Source organism: Manihot esculenta, chromosome 10 (assembly GCF_001659605.2).
Source record: "Manihot esculenta cultivar AM560-2 chromosome 10, M.esculenta_v8, whole genome shotgun sequence".
Taxonomy (NCBI): domain Eukaryota; kingdom Viridiplantae; phylum Streptophyta; class Magnoliopsida; order Malpighiales; family Euphorbiaceae; genus Manihot; species Manihot esculenta.
The window spans coordinates 4052746-4079365 of NC_035170.2; the positions used below are offsets into that span (position 1 = coordinate 4052746).

At 31.6% G+C, this 26620-nt stretch overlaps 3 protein-coding genes across 5 annotated transcripts; 1 reads left to right on the top strand and 2 right to left on the bottom strand.

Moving 5' to 3' along the window:
• Window positions 1-2169: 2169 nt before the first annotated feature.
• LOC110624713 (SAC3 family protein A) lies at window positions 2170-14437 on the top strand. Of its 3 annotated transcripts, XM_021769976.2 has the most exons (14): window positions 2172-2522; window positions 2634-2705; window positions 4062-4928; window positions 5376-5816; window positions 6589-6702; window positions 8362-8459; window positions 8640-8802; window positions 8963-9451; window positions 9562-9702; window positions 9851-9910; window positions 10437-10567; window positions 13294-13427; window positions 13517-13743; window positions 13906-14437. In XM_021769976.2, exons 2-14 carry the CDS (start codon window positions 2646-2648, stop codon window positions 14005-14007), a joined length of 3027 nt encoding a protein of 1008 aa, XP_021625668.1. In that variant the 5' UTR covers window positions 2172-2522; window positions 2634-2645; the 3' UTR covers window positions 14008-14437. The 3 variants fall into 3 exon arrangements, with proteins under 3 accessions (XP_021625669.1, XP_021625668.1, XP_021625670.2); XM_021769977.2 differs by lacking the exon at window positions 6589-6702 and having other exon boundaries at window positions 2170-2522; XM_021769978.2 differs by lacking the exons at window positions 2172-2522; window positions 2634-2705 and having other exon boundaries at window positions 4217-4359; window positions 4434-4928.
• Window positions 14438-16746: 2309 nt separating this feature from the next.
• Window positions 16747-17559, bottom strand: LOC110624715. The gene has a single exon (XM_021769981.2). The coding sequence runs from the start codon at window positions 17399-17401 to the stop codon at window positions 16829-16831; it is 573 nt and encodes a 190-aa protein (XP_021625673.1). The 5' UTR covers window positions 17402-17559; the 3' UTR covers window positions 16747-16828.
• A 2689-nt stretch (window positions 17560-20248) lies between these two features.
• On the bottom strand, window positions 20249-25721 carry LOC110624714 (protein MAEA homolog). The gene is made up of 7 exons (XM_021769980.2): window positions 25327-25721; window positions 24780-24974; window positions 24252-24374; window positions 22961-23146; window positions 21403-21536; window positions 20660-20846; window positions 20249-20583 (listed from the first exon to the last, which is right to left on the bottom strand). The coding sequence occupies exons 1-7, from the start codon at window positions 25642-25644 to the stop codon at window positions 20482-20484; spliced, it is 1245 nt and encodes a 414-aa protein (XP_021625672.1). The 5' UTR covers window positions 25645-25721; the 3' UTR covers window positions 20249-20481.
• Window positions 25722-26620: the final 899 nt, after the last annotated feature.

A 26620-nucleotide genomic window follows, 5' to 3' on the forward strand; every position in this document is an offset into this window, starting at 1 on the left:
ATTTTGATTCAAGTTCAGTATTTGTTTTTTGAAAAATCATTGTGATTTTAGTTAACTCTTAAATTATTAAATAAAATTTATGATTTATTTTTCGTTATTATACATAAATTATATAAAAAAGTAATTTTGTCTATTTTTAGATTCTAAAAAATTCATTTTTTTACAACATTTAATATAATTCCTATTATAATTTTATGTATTTAATTGCATTACTAGAAATTAATTTAATTCCTAATTTCATTATAATTTCTATTTGATTCAAATCTAATTGATCTTCTCTCCCATTTTGGATTATATTCCTAATATGCTTACTATTTTTTCGTATTGGAAAGTTCTTTGTAATCTAAACTATTGCCCCTTATTATTTTTGGTAGCAAGAGAACTTCTCGTTTTCCATTCTCTTTTTTCACTCGTGATTTGTTCACCTCTCTGCTACCATACCATGTGGCCATCCTCCACCCTTTTCACACAGGAACAACCATTTTTCTTCCTTTATCTAGAGAGTGGTTATATTCTTTATTCATCTCTAGGCGAAACTGCATGAATAAATAAGAATTTGGTTGCCTTTGTTGGAAATCCAATCTTAACAAAGAATGATATTTTTGATATGCAGATTTCTTTTCTTTTTTTCTTTTTTCTGGATGTATTATTATTGTTTGCGGGAATGCCTCACCCATTTTATGCTTTTGTTAGTTTTCAGACCCAGTCAGATCAGCAACGTTGCATGAACTCTGAAGACGCATATAGTCATTGAAGAATACACCTTCCCTATTGCTAATATCGTATCTAAACTGGAAAGCTTCTCTAAACCTCAACGAGATCTTCGTGTTGTGGCTGAGGCGAGTTTCTTCCCTATTGCCTTTTTTCTTTGTGTCAACTCCTAATTTAATGGTGCATGCAAGCCTCTTGCCTCAAGCTAGATTTCCTCTTCCGTGAAAAATATTTTATATGAAAAATATTTTTTTAATGATATAATTGTATTTTTATTTTCTAAATTTATAAAAATATATATTTCTATAAAACATTTATTTTAATAAAATTATTTAATTGACAAAAAATACTGATCACTTCAAAAGTACAAAAAATATAAACAATTTACAATAGAAAGATAATAACTTATTTTTAAATAATAGAATAAATACTTTTTATTAATTTAATCTATTTTTTGTCAAAATATGTATTTATATATTTAACAAATCATTTTTCCTTAATCCAGTAAAAATTGTTTTACGTAAATTTATAATATAAAACATAGATTTTTTGTAAAATTTAATTTATTTTCATTAGAAAAATAGAAATGAGAAAGAGAAAAAAAGCCCATGAATCCAAAGAGCATTTTGAATTCGACCTTCAATACAATATTCACATCCATACATACATGATACATCAACAAAACGACGAAGAACACACAGCAAATAATCTGTGGAGAGAAAATCATGAACCACAATCTGGGCACCGAATCAACCCATTCTCATTGCATTCCAAGCACCTCTTAGGCACCCTTCATCTTCATCGAACACCTTCCTACTACCACTACAATTTCCACACGGCATAAACCTCACATCGCCACACGCTTCGCAAACAAACCCGGGCTGTCTTCTCGGAAATCCATCCAAGACCTTCCAATTCTCGTCTCAAACATTTGCTTAATCACTTCAGCGCCACCCACACGATTTCCCCTTATAAACACCTGCGGCAAGCTCACAGTCTTCCCTCCCAATACACTTTGCAACTCTTTCCGAAGGAGATCGGGAAGTTGAAGAAGAAGAGGAAGAAGAAGGAAATCGGAAAAGAGAAGAAGAAGAGGAAGAGGAAGGAGAGAGAATTGATATTTTAGTCTTTTTAACTAAAATTAACGGTGATTTAACTGAAAATCTAACGGGAGAGACTAATGTTATAGTTTTTAAAACTAAATTGAAAATTTTTTAAAACAGAGAGACAAAAGGTTGCAATTCACTAAATTAGAGGAACTAAATTACAGTTTACCCTAAAATTTTTAAAGAATAAAAATATTTTTTTAAAAAATTATTTTTCTTAAAATTATTAAAAAATATTTTCTATTAATTAATTTTTTATATAAATAAAATTAATAAATTAATAAAAAAATATTAATTATCATTATTAGAAAAATAAAAAAGCAGTATCTCTCCACTCTCCTTCTCCAATAATTAAACTGAAAAAAAAAATAAAAAAAATATAGCTCTCTACCGGCATTTCATGACCCAAACACGACCCGACATTGACATCCACATCCTTCTCTTCCTTTGCTCGCTGCTCCTCTCTGCAATTTCTGTTCCTTTCCGATTCTTTTTGAGTTTCCTTTACTTCTTCTTTGTATTTCTTAATTCATTCACAATCCCATACTTTTATTTTATTTGATTGATTTTAATTTTGATTTTTTTGTTTTTTCTTTGGTGTTTGATCTCAATTTTTTCTTCTCTGCTAATTTCCCCTCTTCGTTTCCCGATCTTTCCATTCTTTTTCTGAATTGCAGTTTTAGAGTTGGTGTTCTTCGATTGAAGGTTGGAATTGTTCTTATTGTTGTTTGTTTGATTAGGGTTTTTGTGGTTTGTAATTGAAAGAAATAATTGGTGTTTAAACTAATTATAAGCATACTTTTTTTGTGAATTTAGGTTATTAATGTAATGATGAATCACGGAGCTAATACGCAGACTATATCTGCTGTGGACCCGAATTCGCTGGAGGTAAGGCTTATTGCTTAAGCTCTCTTTTTATCAACTTAAGCTATAGCTCTTCTGTCTGTGTTTGATTTTGTTGGGAATAAATTATTGTTCATCATTTTGTTAGAAACAGTTATTGTAACTTTGTGGTGGTTGTTCAGCTTTGTTGCTTGTTTGAAATAGATAATATTGGTTCTAATGTGTTGGCGTTGTTGTTCTGTGTCTGCGTTAATGAATTTTTGGCCTTCTCAATATTTGCTTCATGCTGTGAGCATAGATAGAGAATGTGATTCGAAGGATATCTTTTTCCTTTTTAGGACCTTTAGGTGGGTGGGGGGTTGGTTGGTTGTGGTTGACATAGTTGTTTGATGGGTGTTGTGTTCTGTTATGACTTACAATTCATTTTAGCTATAGAATACATTCTTCAGAGCGGATTCTAATAGCTTTTTTTTGAAAATTTCTTTCAGTTTTTAGACTATTGACATTGTTGGTGCTTATATTGCATTCGTAATGAAACTTTCTGCCTTGAAAATTTTTTCCAGATTTTCTAGGGTGTTGGATGTTATCACCAATGTTATGTGATTTTTGTTGTGAAAGTAGTGTGCAACCAAGGTCAGGACATATTTCGTGTAATTTTGATAATTAGATAAGGGAATCTAGTTCAGGTATTGTGACTGATGATGGGAGCATGATGGAGCGCAAGGCTTAAAAATTTGTTATTTCTGCTGCAAGGAACAAAGTTTTTAGTCATGGAGTGTAAACTAGTGTATTTCCTAAATTCCCCTGGGCAGCTCTTTAGAGAGCTTAAAGAGTCATAGCTTTTTTTTTTTCTTGAAATAGGAACTGCTATTTCTCTCTCGCTACTTTAGGAATGTCATTCTTAATCAAAATTGCATCGAAGCTTTTCACTAAAGCCTTGAAGCGATAACATGTGAATTATGATTTATGATATGCTTCTGTTGCTGAGACTACTATGCTACTAAATGTTTCATGTGACATAATTATCTTTATGGAAAAGTGAAAAGATTTAAATAGGGATTAATTTGAAACTATGAGTTCTTATTATTCTGCCTTTTGATTCTATATAACCCTTTGTTAGTCTAGTTTAGTGGTTTAAGTTTAATTATGATGCTATTAATAGAGAAATTAATAACTATCTAACAATCTACATTGGTGTCTAAAGACTTTCTCAGAGAGTGTGCTCCATACCAAACTTGCTGCTGTGAATTGGTTGTTAGTTATTAATCTCTCGCTCTCTCTCTAACTGCTTTATGGCTTTTATTCTATCTGTAGTTGAGAATGTTTCTTTGATTGCTTTGAAATTTCACCTGACCTTTCTGATACTTCAACAAGACCTAATTTTTTCATTTCTCTCTGTAGGGTCGATATGTTGTTGATACAAGCCAACCACAGTCTTCTTCGCATCTTCCACCAACAACTGGGTCTGAAGCTACTTCATGGACCATGCATAGGGTAGATAATCTCTCCACAGAATCCACCTATCACCATGATCATCCAAAAGAGTCAACATCAAAAAGTGTTCCACATGGATTGAATGCAACATCTCTTTCTAGTTCATCAACATTGGGAACTGCAACTGCCTCACAGGACTATAGTAGCTATGCATCGTACTCAAATCCTACAGATCCATATGGTTATGCAAGCACAGGATATCCAGGTTACTATAATGGCTATCAACAACAACCTAACCATTCATACTCTCAGCAGCAACCTAACCATTCATACTCTCAGCCTGTAGGAGCATATCAAAACACAGGTGCTCCTTATCAGCCTCTTTCCTCATTTCAGAATACAGGGTCTTATGCTGGGACTCCAAGTTATCCAGCCACTTATTACAATCCTGGTGATTATCAGACAGCTGGAGCTTACCCAAGTAATGGATACAGTAATCAGACTACTTTGTGGAGTGATGGCAATTATGCAAGCTATACCACTCATCAGTACTCAAATTACGTTGCTGACACATCAAGTGCTTATGCATCTGGTACTGCAGCTGCAACTTCAGTAAATTACCAACAACAATACAAACAATGGGCAGATTATTACAATCAAACAGAAGTTACTTGTGCTCCTGGGACGGAACACTTGTCTGTTCCTAGTGCATCTAACCAGGTGAATTCAGTTCCAGGTGTCACTGCTGGTTACCCTACTTCCAGCAGTCAGCCTCCGTCATCTTTTACCCCATCTTGGAGGCCAGAACCCGCTTCATCTGAGTTATCTTTGCAGGTTTGCTACTTCTCTTCATCCAAAATTTTGAAGAGTCAGATGTCCTCATCCTTTAGTTTTTCTGCATTTTGAAAAAGGATTTTTGGCATGTTCTTTTGTAGTGTAAAATTAAAGGAATTGAATTTATAGTAACACTATTGTGCTTCAAAAATTATATTCCCTATTGTTGTGTGAACTATTTTGATATCATTGGTATTTATCCTAATGCCTTTTATTGTTCTAAATTATGAATTTGTGAGATATCATAACTTAGCATTACATTACTAGTTTTGTTGGAGATCATTTAGCATGTTTTCCTTTATCTGAAGCTGCAGCTTTCTTACTATTAACTTTTTGGATTCTTATTTGTTTTTATTATGACCTGTGCTTTTTATCACCTTTGGTTTATTACATATTTTAGAATTTGGTTAGTCTACTAAATTCATCTTGCTCTGGTTTCCTTGTCAGGGTGGTGCAGCTGCTAGTGTTGCTCACACTAGCTACTGGAAACAAGGGGCGCCAAGTTCTTTTCAAAATCATCATGCTAGTCATATGCAACCACACTTTCAAAAATCTTTGGATTCAAAAACTTCTTATGCTAATTTTGAGGAACAACAAAAGACTGTTCATCAAGGTCCTAATTCACAATATGCTCCTGCTCATCAGGTGCTCCAGAATTACCAAACTCCTGTGCAAACAGTCCCATCACCAGATACACGGAGGTTTAGCAAATTGCAGATTCCAACAAATCCCAGAATTGCATCAAATTTGGCTTTGGGTTTGTCAAAAACCGACAAGGATAGCTCTGCAACCAGTGCAGGAGCAGCAAAACCTGCTTATATTGCTGTCTCAATGCCAAAGCCAAATGACAAAGTGTCATCTAATGATGCGGCTGATTCCATTCTGAAGGTATGGTTATTTTATGCAATTTTTCCTTTTTGATAGTTAGCTTTCACAAGTTCTTTTGTGAAGGAGTTGTCCTAGGATTGAGGTGCATATCCTATGTTGCTTGACACTCTTGGATGATGTACTTCCATGGGACCTACACATCTACTTCATCTGTCCTACTTTTATAGTCTAATCAAGGTTGTCAAACTTTCTTTTTTAAACTACAATCAGTGGGGTGTATAAACTTGACCTGAAAATCATAAGATTTTAAGAACCATACAAAATAACCTTAAAGATATCTATATGCATAAGAGCTTATATGTAAGCTTTTTAATTTAAATCAAACACTAAAATTATTTAACAATGCGCGCACTCGCAGACACGGACACACAGTGATGAATAATATATAGAAATTAGCTCTTATTTATGATAGTAACAATATAACATAATTTCAAGTGGCATAAATAGTATTCATTATATTTAAAAACTTAAAAATCTAGAATCTCTGTTAGAGTAAACAAATGGCAGTGACTTGATGAATTAGAAGGTAGTTTTTTAAAATTTGAATTTTCAAATATTTAAAGTTGTGTAATCGTGAACTCAAAAATTGTGTTTATTTCACTATTTGCAAAAAAATGATTTTATGTTAAAGTTTTGATCGCTTTATATGATTATAACTAGCAAAATTGGAAAAGTCAACTTGCAATGTTAACAACAATAGTCTCCATTATAAATTTTTCCTCCCTGATTATTTGATTTATGCAGCCTTCAGTAACTCTCTTGTTGCTTGCAGCCTGGCATGTTCCCCAATTCACTACGCCTTTATGTTGAAAGAGCTTTGAAACGTTGTCAAGATCACTGTAAAAGTGATCCACAAATGGCATCATGTCAGGCTGTTATGAAGGAGGTGATTTCTATAGTCGTATAAGCTTTCCTGATTATCAGTTCTTAACTTCTTAGTTTGAAATTATTTCTTTGATTTACCTTTTTCTATCTGTATCCTTTTCCTCCTTGGCATGATCTCATGGTGTTTACCCTAACCTTATGAATAAAACTAGGAACTCATCCCAACTTCGATTCAAATTCATAATGTCTTACATTCTGTAATGATCCACACCAGTTTCGCAACTAGCTAAGATTGATCTTTATTAAGAATAAAACCTATTATATTCACAATCATGTATCCCATCCACTCACTGCCCTTCAGATCTACTAAATACTTGCTTCAAGAGAGAAACTTTTGCCAGTTTTTTAATTCAAAACTTATATTTTGTTTAATCGACTTTGCATTTCTTGACTAGATTTTTCTTAGACTGAAGAGTTAATTGACCTTCCCTCATGGATGTTCTTTATCAGCCTGTCCATACAACATGTGAAACATCTTGTTTAGCTACAGACACGTGCCGTCCTTTCATAATGGATGTTATAGGATTTGCATTTGCATTATAGATGTCTTGTTTTGGTCATTTTTTATATCAGGAGAGGCCATATCCTTTTATTTATAAGGATGTGGGATTGAATCTTGTTACCTTTTTGAATCTTTTGATTAGTCAGCCAGCAGGCATTTCTTATTTTTCCCCTTAAACTGCATTTATTTCTTCCCTTCTCCTCTCCTTTTTTGTTTTATTTTTTGCACTCTTTAACTTTATTTGCTTTTCAGTAATTAGACTATTCAAGGGTCATACAAACCAAAAGTAAAACAGTAAGAAGAGTTAAATCATCATCATCTTTTTAGCATGGACCAATGAATTAATACTTGTTTTAATTAGGACTTGATGCGGACATGCACACAGACATTAAAAGATATGGAAAATTTCAACTGAAAATGTAAGACACTATATGCAAATTTGAATCTTATGCGAATGAACAATATTTTTCAGAATTTTTTACATCATATAATTGAGAATTAACATTTTGGAGGTGTTATGGACTTGTCAAGGTGTTCTTGTACTCCAGCATCCCCCTCCCACTTGTTGCTTGCATGATGTAGGACCTTGCAAGGCTGGATTCAAGCTAGATGTCTGGGTTCATAAATGGCCAGAATGAGTAAAACTAGGTGAAATAGCCTGAGTTTAACCAAGATTAGCTAGGCAGTTAAATAGCTGGATGATATTAGATCATAGGGATGTTTGTAGTGTAGTTAAGGCTCTTTGAGTAGTGCATGAGATTTTAGGCATGACAGCTAGACTCCCATGGACACTATACCTGGAAGTGGATTGCTGTACATAGTCCAAAAGCAACAGGAGGTTTTTATCAGCTGATAAACATAGTCATAGATTGTATATAGGTAGTCATAAATTCAAATTGATACTAAATGTTCAAGACATGGGAACATTTAGGGGTTGTAGTTTCACCAAATACTAAATGTTTTTGGAAACCATCTCTTTCTTTGCTTTTTACTCATGTTTATTTTATTGATGTTCACTAACAGAATTCTGATGCACACATCATGTACAATTTCTTTTTAATCTTGCTTTGTAGCGTGTTATTTTGATTTTGTTGCCACTTATTTCAAGTGTTCCTCTTATCTCTTTTTTAATTTTATTTTATTTTATTTTTTGCCTAGATTATTACTAAGGCAACTGCTGATGATACACTTCACACTCGAGACTGGGATACTGAACCTCTTTTTCCCTTACCGAACCCTGATTTTGCCAACAAGGAGTATCTATTCTCTCTCTGTCTATAGCTTATTATTATATGTCTTTCTCTCTTCATTCTTGTTGGTTTGATTCCTGTAATCTGGGCTCTGTTGACCACTTTGCGATTATTAGGATGGATGATATGATACAGAGATGTTCTGATTCCAGAAATACAAATTTGTGACATTTTTCTTGGATACAGGAGCTCACAATCTTTGACTCATGTTGCTTCATTACCGAAGTACATAAAGAGCCCTAGCAAACGATCCAAAAGTAGGTGGGAGCCTTTACCTGAGGAGAAGTTGGTTGAAAAACCTGTTTCTGTCAGTAATGATAATGTAAAATTTGGCAGTTGGGATAGAAAGGTATACATTTTTATTTCCCCATCCTCCTCCTCTTCTCATATTTAGTTCTTATAGTCTGTAGATAAATAATCGCTTCCACTTCTGGCTTTTGTCTCGCGGACAAATAATATTGTTTTTTTTAGATCTGGTTTTGGTCTTGTGACCTTGTTTTGCTTTACAGTCTTTAATTGGGAATGCTGAGAGCAAGGTTGATGCTTCCAGTGATCTCAAGTTCTCTTTAACAGAGCAGAAAACTCTGATTAAGAGTGGCCAGAGGCCACTTAAGAAGCAGCGTATTGCTGATGCCTTTAATACTGCTGAAAATGGTGATGCATCAAGTGATAGTGATAAGGAACAAAGTTTAACAGCTTACTATTCTGGTGCAATAGCACTTGCAAATTCACCTGAAGAAAAAAAGAAACGTGAAAATCGCTCTAAGCGTTTTGAGAAAGCACATCGATCGGAAATTAATTACTTCAAACCGAAAAATGCTGGAGTTGGAAACCTGTACAATAAACGGGCTAGCACCTTGATGCTTAGCAAAAACTTCGATGATGGTGGTAGCAGGGCTGTTGAAGACATTGACTGGGATGCACTAACTGTTAAAGGCACCTGCCAAGAAATTGAGAAACGATATTTACGACTCACCTCTGCACCTGATCCTTCTACTGTAATTATCCAATGTCTTCAAAATATATTCATATAGATTGCAAGTGGAAGAAACAAATGAACTGTATGAGAAATACAATTATTTTGGTTAAAATCTGCATTGTTTTACAGGTGAGGCCAGAAGAAGTGCTAGAGAAAGCTCTGCTAATGATTCAAAGTTCTCAGAAGAACTACCTTTACAAGTGTGATCAGTTGAAGTCCATTCGCCAAGATCTAACTGTACAGAGAATACGAAATCACCTAACAGTTAAGGTGTGTTGATGGCTTGATGCTTTAATTTCAAAGCTTTATGATCTTTTTGATGAAAGCTGTATTTGTGTTTAGTTATAGTGTCTGTACTCTGTATATACATGAGAATAATTACCTTTCATAGTTTGCACTAATATTTTATTCATTTCAGGTGTATGAAACTCATGCTCGGTTGGCAATGGAAGTAGGGGACTTGCCTGAGTATAATCAGGTTAGTGGTTTTATGCTATGGCTGAAAATCCTTTTGTTTTCCTCTTCCTCTTTCTAAACTTCTGTTTTGTTGCATTGCTTATGCATCCATGGGTCCATGGTGCTGTTCCTGTGAGTCAATTTCCAATTTAAGTGCTGGAAATAGTCGTCACTGTCAATGTGACACTGCTGCTAGTAGGGGAATGTATATGTGAAGAACTACGTTTGTATGCTTTATTCAAGACCCAAAAAAGCTCTGTTGAAAATATTTAATTGCTATATTTTCTGAAGCTGTGTTGAAAATATTGTTGGAAAAGTGTGTAAATAACTGATGCTTGCATGTTAATGATTTACAAGGTTGGAATTTGGATCATTATAATTACAGTTTGGAATCGTAAATAGTATGAACATGGGACACATTGAAAAGCTCGGAAAGAATCCAAAAAAAGTTTGGCAGTTTTTTCCCATTATAATCATATAATATGTTGAGTATGTAGTAAATATGATTAATATTGATGCTTATATTTGGTTTATTTTCTTTGTTTCAGTGCCAGTCACAGTTAAAAACCCTCTACGCCGAAGGAATTGAAGGATGCCATATGGAGTTTGCAGCTTACAACTTACTTTGTGTTATTTTGCACTCTAACAACAACAGAGATCTTGTCTCATCAATGTCAAGGTTAGTGAAACTTGCAGAACTATGGTTTTTGTTATAATGATGTTTGATATATATTCTTGCTTGAATTCCCCTTTACCACACAATTTCTTGATCCTGAAGTTCTAACCTGGCTGTGTGCATGTTAATTTTTCCCACATGCATCATAGATGTGTTTGATACTTAAATTAATGACCTGATATTTTTCCTATTATTAACAGCTGTGCAACATTATACAAAGAATCAACTAGTTTTGGATATAGTTTTGGCTCCAAAGCATCTTGTTATTTCGATGTTTTTTCATGTTTAGTTTTTAGCTTTCATAAAATGTCAACTGTCAAGGATCAGTGAACCGAGTTTTCAACCTATCCTACATCATTTCTGTAAACCATTTTGCACCTTTTAAGACCTTTCAGAAAATTTCCTCATATTCCACACCTTTTATTATTAATATTTGAAACACATCAAGCTGGCTCTTTTTTTTGGGGGTTAAGTTGCTGCATGAATGTACTTCAACTTATGGTTGCTATACCTTGAAATGAGGGGAATTTTTGTGAGTGATGATTTTATTCTTCAAGTAGACGTAAGCCTATTTGTTCGGCAGGTTTCAAAAAACATGGATGAAAATTAATTTGATAAATTAAGTTTTTTGTTTTCATGAGTGTCATTATAAATATACAGTCAATAATTATAAGTAAAATTCTTCTCTTTTTTTTTTTTTTTTTTTTTGTAAAATTATTAACAATAAATGAACACATGCATTTCCAAATACTATTGTTATACAAACTTGAAATTTCCAACATAACTAGGAAGTAAAGAAATCTCGATGAAACCAAACAACTTAAAGAGAGATCAAGATGTTCATTATTCAACCACTATTTTTAATAACCATTTTTAAACAAAACAACTCCAACATAAGTTCTATTTCATATTTCCATTTTCTGAAAATAAAAGGGAAATGGGAGAATGTAAGACACTTAAACTTGAAAATTTCCAGCATAATTAGGAAGTAAAGAAATCTCAATTGATCAAACAAACTTAATATGCTTTAAGAGAGATCAATATACATTATTCAACCATGATTTTTAATAGTTATCTCTGTTTCTAAACAAACAACTCCAACATAAGTTCTATTGCATATTTCCATGTTCTGAAAATAAAAGGACAACAGAAAATGCATAACACATAGATTACATTTCTAAGTATCAAAATTGTTTCTCAACTAAACAAACTTAGTATGCTTTAACAAACATTATAATATGTTCATTATTCAACCACAATTTTTTATACTTACCTCCATTTTAAGTCAAACTCCAACATATGGTTTTTTGATTAATTATCTGAGATCACAAGCGCACAAATTGTAGAATAAACACTGTACATGGTCATGCACATAGCCCAGAGAGAGTTGCAGTTCCACTCTAAGTGCTGAAAGACTTGATATGAGAACCTTTCTTGGAAAAATAAAAGTTTTGATTCTGCTTTGTCGCTGATTGTGTCCCAGTATGCCGCAAAAGGGTATGAGCTGAATGCTAAGGAACCTTGATGAAAACACAAATGCCAGCAAGGGTTCATATAGCTGATCCAAGCTAGTTTGGGATTAAGGCTTGGTTACTTGTGTTTTTGTTGTATATATGTGTTATGGACTCTTTTTTACTATGTAATTTATTTTAGGATTAGATTGCTAAGTATTTGTTTTATTTTAGGATTAGATTGCTTTATCCTTTGTTTTAGGATTAGAGTGTTTTATCTTATCTCTTGGTTTTCTTATTCTTTAAGATTCCCATCTTAGTAGAATTGTATTAAATAGTAACACTATTCCTTATATATATTGCTGGAAAATCAGAAATAAAGTAAGCCGATGCATTTCATCTAAATTGAGATCTGAACTCTCCCTCCACCCTTTATTGAGCTCACAACAACAACAACAATTGGGTGAGGAAATAATAAAGGAAAACCAAGATTGGACACTGATTTTACTGTAAGCATAGTAGGCAGACCTGTGCCGCGATCCATAACCCGAGACCGTAACAATATGCCTTCTTGGTGCTTGGAGTTGGACACATTACAAGTCTATTGCTTGGGCCAAGCTACTTGTAAGCCAAGTCCTAGTGACTAATAACGTGCATTTAGACCAATCTGAGTTAGACCCAGTCCACAAATCGAGCCAAACAAAATGTAGAAGTGAAAAGAGACAACAGTTGAATTCAGCTGAAAAGGAAAACTGATGTGATAGGTCAATACCTCTTCAATCCTTTAGCCCAACATAAGAAAAGGTGGGATGGTAACGTTGTTAAAAATTGCCAGCTGTTTCAGTATCCTGAAAAGTTTCCTGTAAGGTGTCAACTAGTTTTTAAACCTTTTAGATGTGAGGAAATAGGTGATGACAGAAAGGAAATTTGAATATTTAATGTGCCAGATATTGTGCTGATTATGTTATTACAGATGTAAGGTCTGTCATCAGAACACATCTGAATGCGAATTCAAATGAAATTTGAGCTATGCTAGCTAACTAAGCAAAGTCTACAAGTCTTCGTGTGAGATTTGGAGTAATAGTTAAAATTTTATCCAAACTGCATGTTCTCTTGGAATTTCCTTTGCCTACATAGAGTACATCTTACTTGGTGTGTATCCAATAATGCATGCAGTAGTTAATTATAATGTGTTGATTCTAGATTTATAGAATCAGATCTGTTCCTCGTACATAAGTTGCTGCTTAAAATAACATAAATTTTATGTTGAGTTGACAGATTAACAGAGGAAGCAAAGAAAGATAAAGCTGTTAAACATGCTCTTGCAGTTCGTGCAGCTGTCACCTCAGGAAACTATGTTATGTTCTTTAGACTTTACAAGATGGCTCCTAACATGAACACATGCCTTATGGGTGGGTATACATTTATTTTAACTACCCTTCATCTTCCCCCCACCCCTCCACCCCACGCGTGTAAGTTTGTAACTTTTGAATCTCTGCAGATCTTTATGTTGAAAAGATGCGGTATAAGGCTGTAACCTGCATGTCCCGGTCATATCGCCCTACGGTACCTGTTTCATACATTGCAGAGGTATTGGGCTTCTCCAGTATCGGTGAAGGAAATGGCGAGAAGGACCCCGTTGGATTAGAGGAATCCATAGAATGGTTGAAAGCACATGGTGCATGTCTCACTGTAGATAGTAATAGAGAGATGCAGCTTGATACAAAGGTACCTTCACTTGACCCTTTTTGTTATATAATTCACTTTGCGAGTGTGTGACAGAGGAGGGAAGGCATGTTCTGTTTATTTTGTTCCTTACAAGATCCAAGTTTCTGAAGTTAGTTGCTGTCAGGATTAAAATTTGTTTGTTGTGGAATATGTTATGTGCAGGCTTCGTCTTCTAGTCTTTATATTCCGGAACCTGACGATGCTGTGTCCCATGGAGATGCTAGTTTGGCTGTTAATGATTTCTTGACACGTGCATCCTTGTAGTCAATATTATTGTCTGTAATTGTATTTGATTGCATTAGTAAGAAAATCATGCAGTCTTCCACAATATGATGTAGATTCGGAAGAATTAGGATTCTTTGCTGAAGTGAAACTGAGAGGTCAGGCCTGTTAACTTTAGCAAGGATAGATCACTGGCAAAGAAAACAATACAAAAATAGAGCGCACCAAGTTCCCATAGGAATGCAATGCTTAGATTTTTTTTAACCTTTTTAAGGGATTGAGCAGCAAGCAACTACTACCATAACATCATGTGATTTAGATTCTTCCTTTACTTTTTTTTTTTTCCTGAACAATGATTCATTCTTTTTTGCTGGGGAATGCGGAACTTGTTAAATGTTACTCTAGAGGCAAGAAAATAAGAACAAATAGCTTTGTGTATCTTTCATTAATGACAATTAACTTTCATTTTATTTTCTTGTGGTGTAAAAACTCTGCTTTATTCATGAATAATGAATGCCTAGCTTTCATGGCATGGGTTAGTTTCTGGTTGAAATCAACGTCAGGGGGAATAAGAATCGAATTGCAGGGCTTTTTAAGTCAAAGTCTTGGTCGCTATATACTTCTGGTTTGTTTTAGTTTTGATCAAATTTGAAGGTTAAAATACCTATTAATTAAAATTCATCATAATATAAATAATTAATCACTCCGCCACTACTCATTAATCTGCGATTATTCACGCTGTCACTTATTTATTATAAATTTTTCTTTTTTTCTTTTTTTAGTCTTATTTATTATAATTTTTTTTATGAGTAGGATAATTGAGAGTACAAAAATTTTAAAAAATAAGTTTGATTAAGCTCCTATATTTTATTTAAGGTCAACTAAGTCTAATTTCATTTTTTTTTTTTATCAATTCTGTATATTTATTCAAAAATCAAATAAGTATTGATTTGAAATAATATTTTTTTAGTAATAAATATTATTTTTTAATTTAAATTAAATTTATATAAAAAAAATATTTTTAAATAAAAACTAATAAATATTATTTTTAGTTAATACAATAAAAATATGAGTATTTTAATGTAATATTAAAACTATTGAAATATTTTAATTATTTAAAATAAATTTAATGATAAAAATAAATAAAAATTGATGAATATTTTTTTTAACAAAATAAAAATATAAAAATATTTTAATGTAATTCCTATATTATAAAGACAATGGGAATATAACAGTAATTATCCGAGTTCTCATTGACTTAATTTTGTTTGACTTTGATATAAATTGAATTAGTTTCAGTTCTAATTTAATATTTTAAATCAAATAATGGCTAGTTTTACTTGTGGTCTTTTTCCTATTATAAATTTATTCTTATATGTACCAAAACGGGTATTTAACTTAATTTATAAAAATTAGATTTATAAACTATTTGAACCTTATAAAAACTTTAAAAGTTTAAGTTACTATCTGTGTTGTTAAAATATTTACAAGTGGTTAGTAACTAATCGATATATTTGTTAGTAAATATATTTATTATTAAAATTATTAAATAGTGAAATTTTAAATTTTAATAAATACAATATAATAACTTATTTAATTAAAATAGCTTTAGTAATTAAGTTTCTCTCTTTTTAGCTTATAAACTAATTTATAAATTTAAAAAATAGTAGAAACAAAGTGAAGATCTTATTTAAAACTTTTAAATTGATTTCAAAAGCCCTTAGCAAAGTGTTTCCAGAAATTTATTAAAATATTTTTAATTTTAATTCTGTTAAATACATTGATTCTTTTATAATTTTTTTAACATATTTTTAATTAAGTTTTTAACGCAATCAACATGTTAACAATAACATTATCTAAACAATTTTGGAATTCATCCTTGAAAATAAATCTAATTCATGTTTAAAAATATTTCATAAACAAGTAATAAAATATTTAATAAAGTTTTGAAATTGTAAATTGTCGCTTATTTTAAAAAAAAAATTTAATCTATAAATATACTTGGTCTTTGTTGTATTAATACCATCTCATCCCTTCCCCTTGTACTGTAATGGAGTAAGGGTTAAGGGCTTCACCTCTCATTTTTGAGAAATCTCCATTTTCTTTTAAGGAGTGAAAATGTCTTACACTTCTATTAGTAGAACCGGTGGATGGGAGTGTATGTCGATGAATGTTACCTTTAGGTCTGGAAAAAGAATTGCGGTAAGGATTAATAAGGACTGATACTTCAAGTAATGGCAGGCAATCCAACAAACATGTCTGCAAGAGCAAAATCATCATCCAGGTCACCTCTAGCATCGGATAAGGAATCAATGGGAAAAAGATGAAGGGAAATTATGACGAGGACAATTTGAAGCAAGAGACAGCAGGGTTTTATCTTTGACAAAACCGACGATTCTAGGATCAAATACACAAGTTGCAAGTAATTTGCAAAGATTTGAGTTGGCAGCGGAACGGAAATGGCAAGAAGCTCATGGGACTTGAATCCCTCGGCAGAAGAGTGGATAATTAAGGACATCAAGATGGGTTAGACAAGCAACAACAGAAAGGTATGCTCCAATGGCTAGTGGCAAATCACCGGTCTAACAATAGAAATGGAACTATCAAGCAAAGTAAGTGAATGGCTATGCTCAAACAATGCAACAAAATCACCACAATCTCATTTTAGTGATGTTAGGGTTTGTACGAAGACTAAAGACTAAATAATTATTTTCCCATGGTCATCATTGTACTCTGTCTAAAACTCATAATGGCATTCACATTCAAATGGAGAGCTATGGATGAACCAATTTACCAGTTGATGAAATTTCAACAAAATCCAAACAGGAATTTTCAGAAACAATTCCCATAAGCTAACCTTACATCACTCTTTCGACGGTGAAGATTCAGGCCAAACACTAACCTTCTCCTTTTCGTACTTAATGTACAGAGCTGAAACCGCCGCTACAAAATAAACCTGAATTAAAACAATCGCCGGCGTGTGATAATTTATCACGCCCTTACCCGTCGCCAGCTCCACCAATATCAACGCCGTTAACCCCAAAATCGCTATCCTCCCGTTTACTCGTTCGCTATACTGGCTAAACCCGAACTCCACTTTCACTCCGCCCGACGACGCCTCCTTTAATGGCACCGGTGGCAGATACATTCCAGATCCGGATCCAGATTTGGATACCCCTTTTTTGGATTTTCTGACCTCCGCTTTTTTCCCTGTTCCACTCCGATAACGGAGTCGGACCTTTGACAAACGAGACTCAAATGGTTCGTCATCGGATTCGGGTTGAGGTTGGGGTCCAGTTTCAGTTTGGTTATCATCGTCAGTGGCGGCACGGATGGTGAAGGAGAGGTGGGGTTTGAATTTGGGTTGAAAGAAGAGCCGTGGAGAAGGAAACGGCGCCGTTGAGAGTTGCAGAGATGGTGGCGATAGCGCTGCCATTGACGGGTGTTCTTCTTTGAAAATGTTTTATTTTGGATAAGGCTCTTTATTTTTCTTCTTTTCTTTTTCTAATAATGTTGTATTTTTTTCTATTGGAATATATTTTTGTGGCGGAAATTATTCCCAGGTGAATGGGAGAGAGGTGACTTACGGGTGTATATTGTGGGGTTGTTTTGCCATTTGAGGCTTTTTTTTTCTATATATATATATATTGTGCCATAAGAAAAGTTTTTTACAAATTTAACTGCAGCTTATTAAAACTTATGATAATTCTTTATCATGTTGCTTATGTGATATTTCATCCTTTTGAAACAATATTACACATTTTCATGTAATATTTATGATTTTTTATATAAAATTAATAATATATAAAGTATTTAATTAATATTAATACATGCAACGTTTCAATTATTAAAAGAATTTATACTATATATACAAGTAGGAAGGGAGAAAATAATAGAATTCTCAATTATACTTTTATATTATTTAATTATTTATAATTAAATTTAAATTTAAAAATGATAATTGTTTTATTATATAATTTATTTTTTAAATTAGATCTAGATATTTATCATTTAAAATTAATATATATTTAAATTTTTTATTTATATGTTTAATTAATTTTATTTAATAATTATGTAGGATAATTATTAAATATTAATAACTTTGATAATGTTTAAATCAATTTTTTTAGATAAAATTATTAAAATAATAAGTTTAAATATTAATTAAAAATATTAAAATAATTATCATATAACGTATTATTAGATTTACATTAAATGTTAAAGAAAAATAATATATTTACAATTGCTTTTAAATTTTAAAATGATAAATGTTTTATTATTTAAATAATTTTTTAAAATGGTTTTAGATGTTTATTTTAAATGTATGTTTAAATTTTTTATTTATGAGTTTAATTAATTTTATTTGATAATTATGTGGGATAATTATTAAAAATTAATATTTAAATTAATTTTTTTAGATAAGATTATTAAAATAATAAATTTAAATATTAATTAAAAATATTAAAATCATTATCATATAACGTAATATCAGATTTACATTTAAATATTAAATAATTATAAAAAAATGATATATTTACAATTGCTTTTAAATTTTTAAAATGATAATTATTTTATTATTTAAATAATTTCTTAAAATGATTTTAGATATTCATTATTTAAAACTAATGTATGTTTAAGTTTTTTATTTATAAATTTAGTCAATTCTATTTGATAATTTTGTAGAATAATTATTAAAAATTAATAATTTTGGTAGTATTTAAATTAATTTTTTTAGATAAGATTATTAAAATAATAAATTTAAATATTAATTAAAAATATTAAAATAATTATCATATAGTAATTATGAAAAATAATATATTTACAATTGCTTTTGAACTCTAAAATGATCCCATTTCAAAAAAAAAAAACTCTAAAATGATAATTATTTTATTATTTAAATAATTTTTTAAAATGATTTTAGATATTTATCATTTAAAATTAATGTATATTTTAAATTTTTTTATTCATGAGTTTAATTAATTTTATTTGATAATTATGTAGAATAATTATTAAAAATTAATAATTTTGATAATATTTAAATTAATTTTTTAATAAAATTATTAAAATAATAAGTTTAAATATTAATTAAAATATTAAAATAATAATTATGTAACGTATTATTAGATTTACATTTAAATATTCAATAATCATAAAAGATAATATAATATAAAAATTTTATAAATATTAAATTATTCGATAATAAACAATTCTTCTAATTATTAAAAATTATATCCAAAATTAAAATTAAATATTAATTAATTATAACAAAATTTAAAATAATAATTTTGATAATATAAAATTATTAGATAATGTGTTAATCTTTTAATTATAACAATTATATTTTATTTTTAAAGTAAAAATAATTGTTATTATCAAAATTAATTTAAAATTAGTAAATAAATATGTATTTTAAAATATACATGAATACTAAAAAAATTCAGATATTAAAATTATAAGATAATAAATGATAATATAACTAAAATATTAATAAATTAATTTTTAATTAAAAATATTAAAATAATTATAGTCATATTAAATTATTAAATAATAAGTTTAAATTTATACAATTAATATTCTAAGATAATAATTAAACTCATTATAATAATTTTAATATAAAAAAAAATTAACAATTTTAATATAATCTAAAAATTTCTTTAATTATAAAAGATAAATAATTTTAATTATATAAAATTATCATATAATAAGTTACGATATTTAGTCGGTCACCAACTACTATCAAATATTTGAGCTTTTTTTCTGTTGTCAAAGATTGTATTACTTTTGTTCGATAAGAGTTGATAAAGTGAGAAGGTTTCTCTTTGGGGATGACATATCTCCTAGAATCAATATACTTTAAGCTACATTAATAGCGACCATGCAACTAAGCCATGCTGCATTAATAGTGATTTTGAATCGTCGTTGTTATATATTAACCGCTAATTATGGTGACTTTTAGATCCACTATAATCAATAGTTATGATATGACTGTCGTATATATAACAGTTTATTATGAAATTTCTCCAAGGCTCATAGTGGCACCGCAACTCGTTTAGCTCTCAATCTTTATTTACCCTATGGTTATCCTAAGGTTGAAGATGACTTACTTGGGGACTTGTCATTTGGACAGACTTTTCAACCGTGCAACATCATCAGGTGTGGAAGAGCCCTCCGTTCTTTGTATTCCTCCGTCTGATCTCGCCTATTGGATTGCTCGAGGAGATGGTGCTGCTTCTCTGGCTTTTTAGACCTTGGAAGTTCCAGCAATCTGTCTAGTACTCTTCAATTGAAAATGAATCCACTTCGAGTTTTCTTTATTCACAATTTAAAAGAAACAAGTGAACAACAACACTTAGAACAAGTTTGAACTTTCTGCATATGTACATAATGGCAAGTTATGACACTGATGCCAACGGTTCGGCCGCAATTTCTCTATGTTATCACTAGTATTCACAGATGACTTCAGAGCCCAACTTAAAATAAAAAGTATTTGAGTAATTCAATTTGTAGACACGCAGATTATGATATATAAGCCTTTACCACCTCAGAATAATTGCAGACAAATCCAGTCCTAGGACAGGTTATTTTACCATTGTTTTTCTTGGCCATTTCTTCAAGCGCCTGTAGGGCAGAAAAAAGGATGTCAGACGAATCAAACCACACACACATCCCTCATTCACTAATAGAATAACTCAACCTTAGCGCTGTAGACATAGCCGTTGGGCAAGACTTGTGGTGGATTCTCTGTGTCCATCAGCTCTTTAGTTATGTAGCAGACAAGTTTTGAATGGTGCTGCTTTGAATATGGCAAAGGCAATGCCAATTTCCGGAAGCTCTCCTGTGAAAGCGGGTCCTCCTTTGTGCAATCATCCTCATAACAGTATCTAAAATAGTCAAGGTACAAAAGAAAAAAGAAAGGGCACTTTCTTGGATACCAAGTACATCAGTAACCTCAGTTAGACACACGGCATGGATTATGTTATAAGAACAGGTACCAGAATGAAGTTGTTACACTCAGGTTGATCATATCATACAATTACAAGCCAGAATGAAATACCAAATATTTGTTAGTAGAGTATACATGTTATATGCGAAACCTTAAGAAAACCAAAATATCCATCTTTGACTCACATATTTATCCTCCATTTATTTTTTCATTTAGATGCAAGCAGTTTACTCGACTTACCTAGAAATATATATCTGTGACTTTGAATAGTTACTACTTTCACTAAAAAGAAGATATCGAAGATGCTAGAACCAGCCTAACACGTATAGATAATATATAACGAACTCAATGATCATCAGTAGCAAAAAGCCAACTGCTAACAAGAAGCAGGCAGCAAACATGTCTCAAGGATTAGTCAGAAATTACGCAAAGCAGTAACATGAGAGAAAGCAACATAGTCATACTCTCTGAACAAGTCAAAGAATATTGGATACGGAGTTTTCAGCGCAGATAAGCCTGCCTGTAAATAAATATTCAGCAAAGGCTCAAGGGTCATGCCATATAACCTGCAGAATTCTTGTTTAAATTGGTCCACCAGGTAGTCCCACTGTTTTGGTTCAAATAAAACCTGGAAAGCAAAACATAGGACATCAACTTTCCAAAAATGAAACCAAGTCTCTGATGGAGCTGCTGTCAAAGAAGAAAAGCATAATGGTTGCTTGTAAGGACAAACTAAAGATTCCAATAAGAAACTAAGTTTCCTTTACACAATTGGGTGTAAAACAAGCATTGAAGATGTAAAATCCTTCCAGGAAATGAGAACATTTCAAACCAAAAAGAACTATTCAACTACAACCAAAAAAATAATGTACTAACATTGTAATCAAGAATGAGCAGATCTAAAGTAGTTGGAAAAATAAATTGAACAGAAATTTTTTCCTTGAGAACAAATCCAAGTTCACTTTCAATGCAGTGAACAGGAAAAAAGAAAAGAGAAGAAAAACAAAACCAATACTCTAGGTTTCAATAAAGGAAATTTGGAAAACAAAAAGAGTTAACATATGGGGAAGAACTTAACTCCTGAAAAAAAAAACCAAGAACATGGGGAAGAACTTAACTCCTGACAAAAACCTAAAATAAAGGTGCAGGAAAAAAAACATGTCTAAGTCAATCAATCAGCTATTTCTAAAGCCTTGAGGCACAACACAACCATAGCAAGCCAAAGAGGTCAGATAAAGCCACAGGTAAGAAGATGTAGAGTTCTCAATGCGCAGACACCTGAATTTCCAAAAAAGTTATGTTGATGTAGACTGCAAATTATAGGATTAAACATTCATAAAGAAATTTAGAAAACTGCTGTTTGGGTTGTTTTGGAGTTCCTTTGGAATTTGATTTTGTTACTATGGTTAAGAGTTCAGTTTATGGTGCCTTTATGAGTATCATCTACTCCCTCTGTTTCATAAATTTTGTTTATCTTTCCTTTTTTTTAATTGTCTCAAAATTATTTTCCACTTTTTTACACTATACTAACATATAAATTGACTATTATAGTCCTATTTAATTTTATCTTATTTTCAAGAAACTTCTCAAAATATCTCTTAATATTTAATAAAACTTAATGTCTTTAATGTGGGTATAATTGGAAAGTAATGGAAAAAAGAAAAACCTTCTTTGAACAAGGATTAAAAGAACATGAAAATAAATAGTCAAAACCATCTTAAGCACTAAAAGCTGGTTTCTTTAAATGAGGAGTCGTAAATAATATTCTTGTGACAGATGTTAAGTCCCCAATAAGAAGCTCTCAGAACACTTTTGATACATATTTTCCCTCATTTTAGTTTAAGGCATGAGAAACAAGCCCGTAAGCATTGAGTAATACCATTACAAAATATAGTTCAACCTCTGTGAGGGGTATAAAGAGAAAAGGCAGGCATTAAGGTTTTTCTATACTAAAAAAAGAAGCCTCAAACACAGACAAAACATGCGATCACATAACTGAACTACATCTATATGCCGTGATCACATAACTGTCATTCATATTTATAAAGTTACCTTGTATGTTGCACATTCAGTGTGACTCTTAAAAGCCAATGTTGCCATGACTCGCTGCAATTCTTTCATATGGGTAGCTCCCCATGGAGCAAGATATTTCCGCGCATATGCGATGGCACGCATGTTGTTTTCAGCTCGTACCAACTCTATGAACTCTTGAAGTCGCAACTGGAATTCAAATTTGCTCTGAGAAAGAAAAAATGAATTGAGAAAGATTAGAACCAATGGAGGTTCTCCATTTCTCTCATAAATTTCAAAGAAAGGCATTAAAGAATAGATAAATGTTTATGGTACAACTTAAAGCTCACTAGAGCTTTACTGCTTATAGATGAAGAAAGTGCAGGGAATGGTGTTGAATGATGTCAAAATGGTTATGAAAGTAACAGTATAATCAGTGTATGGCATATTGATTACATTTCATGGACAACTGCTTTCTAAAATTAGTATAAAAAGCATACCCAATTACTTAAAAGGATGCCATGCAAACATACCTCAGGCAACATTTCTGCATATGTTAAGGCAAGGAAAAAAAAAAATCCTCCATTGACATTGAAAATTCGATTCACAACACATGGTATATAAGGGAACAAGGAAAAGACACTAATCAGGAGAATGGGAAGAATATTACTCCCTCTTTCCCATAATTTTTGTCCATCTTTCCTCTTTTTAGTTGTCCCAAAATTATTGTTCACTTTTCTTTTTTAGACTATAATAACATATAAATTGACTATTATAACCCTATTTAATTTTATCTTATTTCTAAGAAATCTCTCAAAACATCTCTTAGTATTTAATAAAATTTAATATATTTAAGAGGGGTAAAATTGAAAAGTTAATAAAAAAAATTGCATTTCTCAATATATGTGAAAAAGTAAGTAGACAAAAATTATGGGACGGATGGAGTATATTTTTTCAATATTCAAATCAAACTAACATGTTAAGTTGTTTGATAAAGCAAAATTTGTCCAAAGACAAGAATTTGTTCATCACTATCACTTGCAAGTTCTTTTACATATCCTTCCACCAGACTATCACTAGAGCATGAGCAAATGCATAAACTGAACATACAATTAGCACTATTTGCATCTGTAAGACTAATATTCCACCTAGAAGTTTAAATTATTTAAATGCAACCTCTTGCCCGAACTCAAGTCTGCTAAATTATTTAAATTAAAAAATTTATTCCTATTTGAGACATTATTTTATTAGTTGCTCAAGTTAAGACATAATAAAAAGAGAAATAGCTGGAATCCCCACAATTAAGGACACTTAAGAAATGATTTGTTGGTACCTTTGATTTTTTCAACCGTGATTTGTTGTCAGCACACCAGGCTAGAGCAGGAGCCACCTCCCTATTTTGAAGAGCATCAATAACCTTTCTTGCTTCTTGGAATACATCAATATCAACAAGGTCCTGCATACAACTTGCTATCACTATACAGTGGCTCAGAGCTAAGGAGGGAAAGAAAGAATGATCTCATATACTATCAAAATAAACTCCAATCTTCAACTATTACAAAGAAAAAGCATAAATTGCAAAACAAAATGCAATTCAATGAGATCTTAATATGATTGAATGGTACTATTGTTTCAATGGAAATTGACAGAAAACAACTCTAGCAGCGAACTTAAGTAGTTTACATGAAAGGAATGTGATTACTACACACATTACTATACTGTGAGTATGCGATTAAACAATATCTTTATCAAAATCTGTCAAACTAGAGTAGAACTAGTAAAATTTTGAAAGCACGCCACAAAAACATCCACTTAAATCACTATACAGTAGCTCAGATCTAAATTTTTCAATCAAAATTACCAACATATTGCTGCTTTCAGCTAGCTTCAATCCAGTGTCATAGTATGACATTCGCAGCATGTAGTCCACAAGAATCCGCTTCAAACGTGTGTTGCTCCATTCTGAAAAATTCTCTGCATCTACTGATTCTAAATGGTCGAGACGAGCTCGGCACCTTTGCGCTTGCAAGTGCTCTGTTCGACTTCCCTCTTCCAGCTACATTGCCAAAACACACACTAATCACTACACGTAGATCCAGTAGGTTTGCTCAGTAACCAGATCATCAAAATATTCAATTCCATTCACAAACACACCAAAATTAAAAAATAAAAATCAAAATGAAAATTTCTTGAATTACACTGAGATTTTGATCTAATACCCAAAATTCTATCAAGTTTTCTACTTTCAAGGGAAAAAGTCTTAAGAATCAACTTCTGCTAGTATATCAGTTGAAGATTTGAATTGCTCTCAGATTGGCTGTAAATAACAATTCTTCAGTAAAACATGAAATCACAGGGTCATACGGCGTCGGATTTGGATTTTTCCCTATTGGTTTTCCTTTGGATACCTTTCTTTTGAGTCCCTGCAATCTAGAAACGAGAGAGGTAAGATGTTGAAAAGCGTCGTCTTTGGACATATCGGAATCGGCAGCGTCACTGACTCCGGCGATGACAGAGGAGACTTCCTTCTCGACGGTTCGGTGGTTCGCTCGGATTGTTTTCTTGTAGTGCTCGAAGGGAACTCGCAAGAACTGATGCTCCAGCTTTAACGATTCCGTCAGTTGTGTCAGTTTGGAGGACGGCGTTGTGTGGGTGGGACTAATTCTGGTTGTGCCAGCTGGGATGGATGCGGCGGCGTTGCCGTTAGGGAGGGAATCCATTTCCATCGCGAAGGAAGGGAAGGGAAGGAACTGAATAGCGTGAATCTGTTAAAATTAAAAGAGGAAACTACACAAAAGTGGTTTCAATTTCTTGATTTTAATGTAAGTTGTGTGAAAATAATATTTGGTACGGCACGGGAGTTAACAAATAATAAAAAATAAAAAAATTTACTATTTAATTCATAAATATTACTTATTAAAAAATCAATCCAGACATTTTAAAAATTATTAAACTATTTTTTATTTTTTCTTTTTGTAACGAAATAATTTTTTTTCTCATTAAAAATAAATGAGAAATAAGATAAAAATTTAAAATTTTATTTTATTTTCAAATAAAATTTTTTATTTAAATCAGAATCATTTTTTTAACTGCGTTTAAAAATTATAATTTTTTATTAATATATGAAGAAATATTTTAATATAAATTGATAATTAATCTTGAAAAAAAAAACTAATGAAACAACACTAGTTTTGTGTGTACTTTCCCAAATTAGTTTTTACAGGTTGTTTAGCACATTGGAGTCCGACTGTGGGAGAAGATCAGAAGATAAGCAGTGGTAGTGGATGCAATAATTGGCCTTAGCACGACGGCGTTTTGCTTTTTCTTTCTTTCCTTCTTCGATATGCAAACGACCGCGTTTTGTCAGTGAAACCAATGCCGTTGAGCATCAAATATTTGAAAGAAAATGTAAATGAATTTTTATATAATTAAACATAATTTCTATTTTTGGAATAAAAAATTAAATACTTATTTTTTTTTTTCAAAATCAATTAAGTTAAACTTTTATCAATTTTTTTGATCACAAGGTAAATAATAGGTTAGTTCAATTTGAGCCCAGCAAATGAAATTACATACTTATTAATTTAACGATGTTGTATGAGGATTAAAACTTTTAAAAACATTATTTTAGACGTTATTATAAGAACATATTGGAAATATGGATCCTTCAATATTATTATGATTAAAATTTATTAAATTTAA

Excerpts from the sequence above, each read along its gene's own strand:
- LOC110624715 (XM_021769981.2), bottom strand. The coding sequence starts at position 17,401 with ATGGCAGCGCTATCGCCACCATCTCTGCAACTCTCAACGGCGCCGTTT.
- LOC110624713 (XM_021769976.2), top strand. The coding sequence starts at position 2,646 with ATGATGAATCACGGAGCTAATACGCAGACTATATCTGCTGTGGACCCG. Across the intron at positions 2,706-4,061 it reads TGGACCCGAATTCGCTGGAG|GGTCGATATGTTGTTGATAC; the intron begins GTAAGGCTTATT and ends TTCTCTCTGTAG. Across the intron at positions 9,703-9,850 it reads GAAATCACCTAACAGTTAAG|GTGTATGAAACTCATGCTCG; the intron begins GTGTGTTGATGG and ends TATTCATTTCAG.
- LOC110624714 (XM_021769980.2), bottom strand. The coding sequence starts at position 25,644 with ATGGAAATGGATTCCCTCCCTAACGGCAACGCCGCCGCATCCATCCCA. Across the intron at positions 24,375-24,779 it reads CTGAAAGCAGCAATATGTTG|GACCTTGTTGATATTGATGT; the intron begins GTAATTTTGATT and ends AGTTGTATGCAG. Across the intron at positions 23,147-24,251 it reads CACGGTTGAAAAAATCAAAG|AGCAAATTTGAATTCCAGTT; the intron begins GTACCAACAAAT and ends TTTCTTTCTCAG.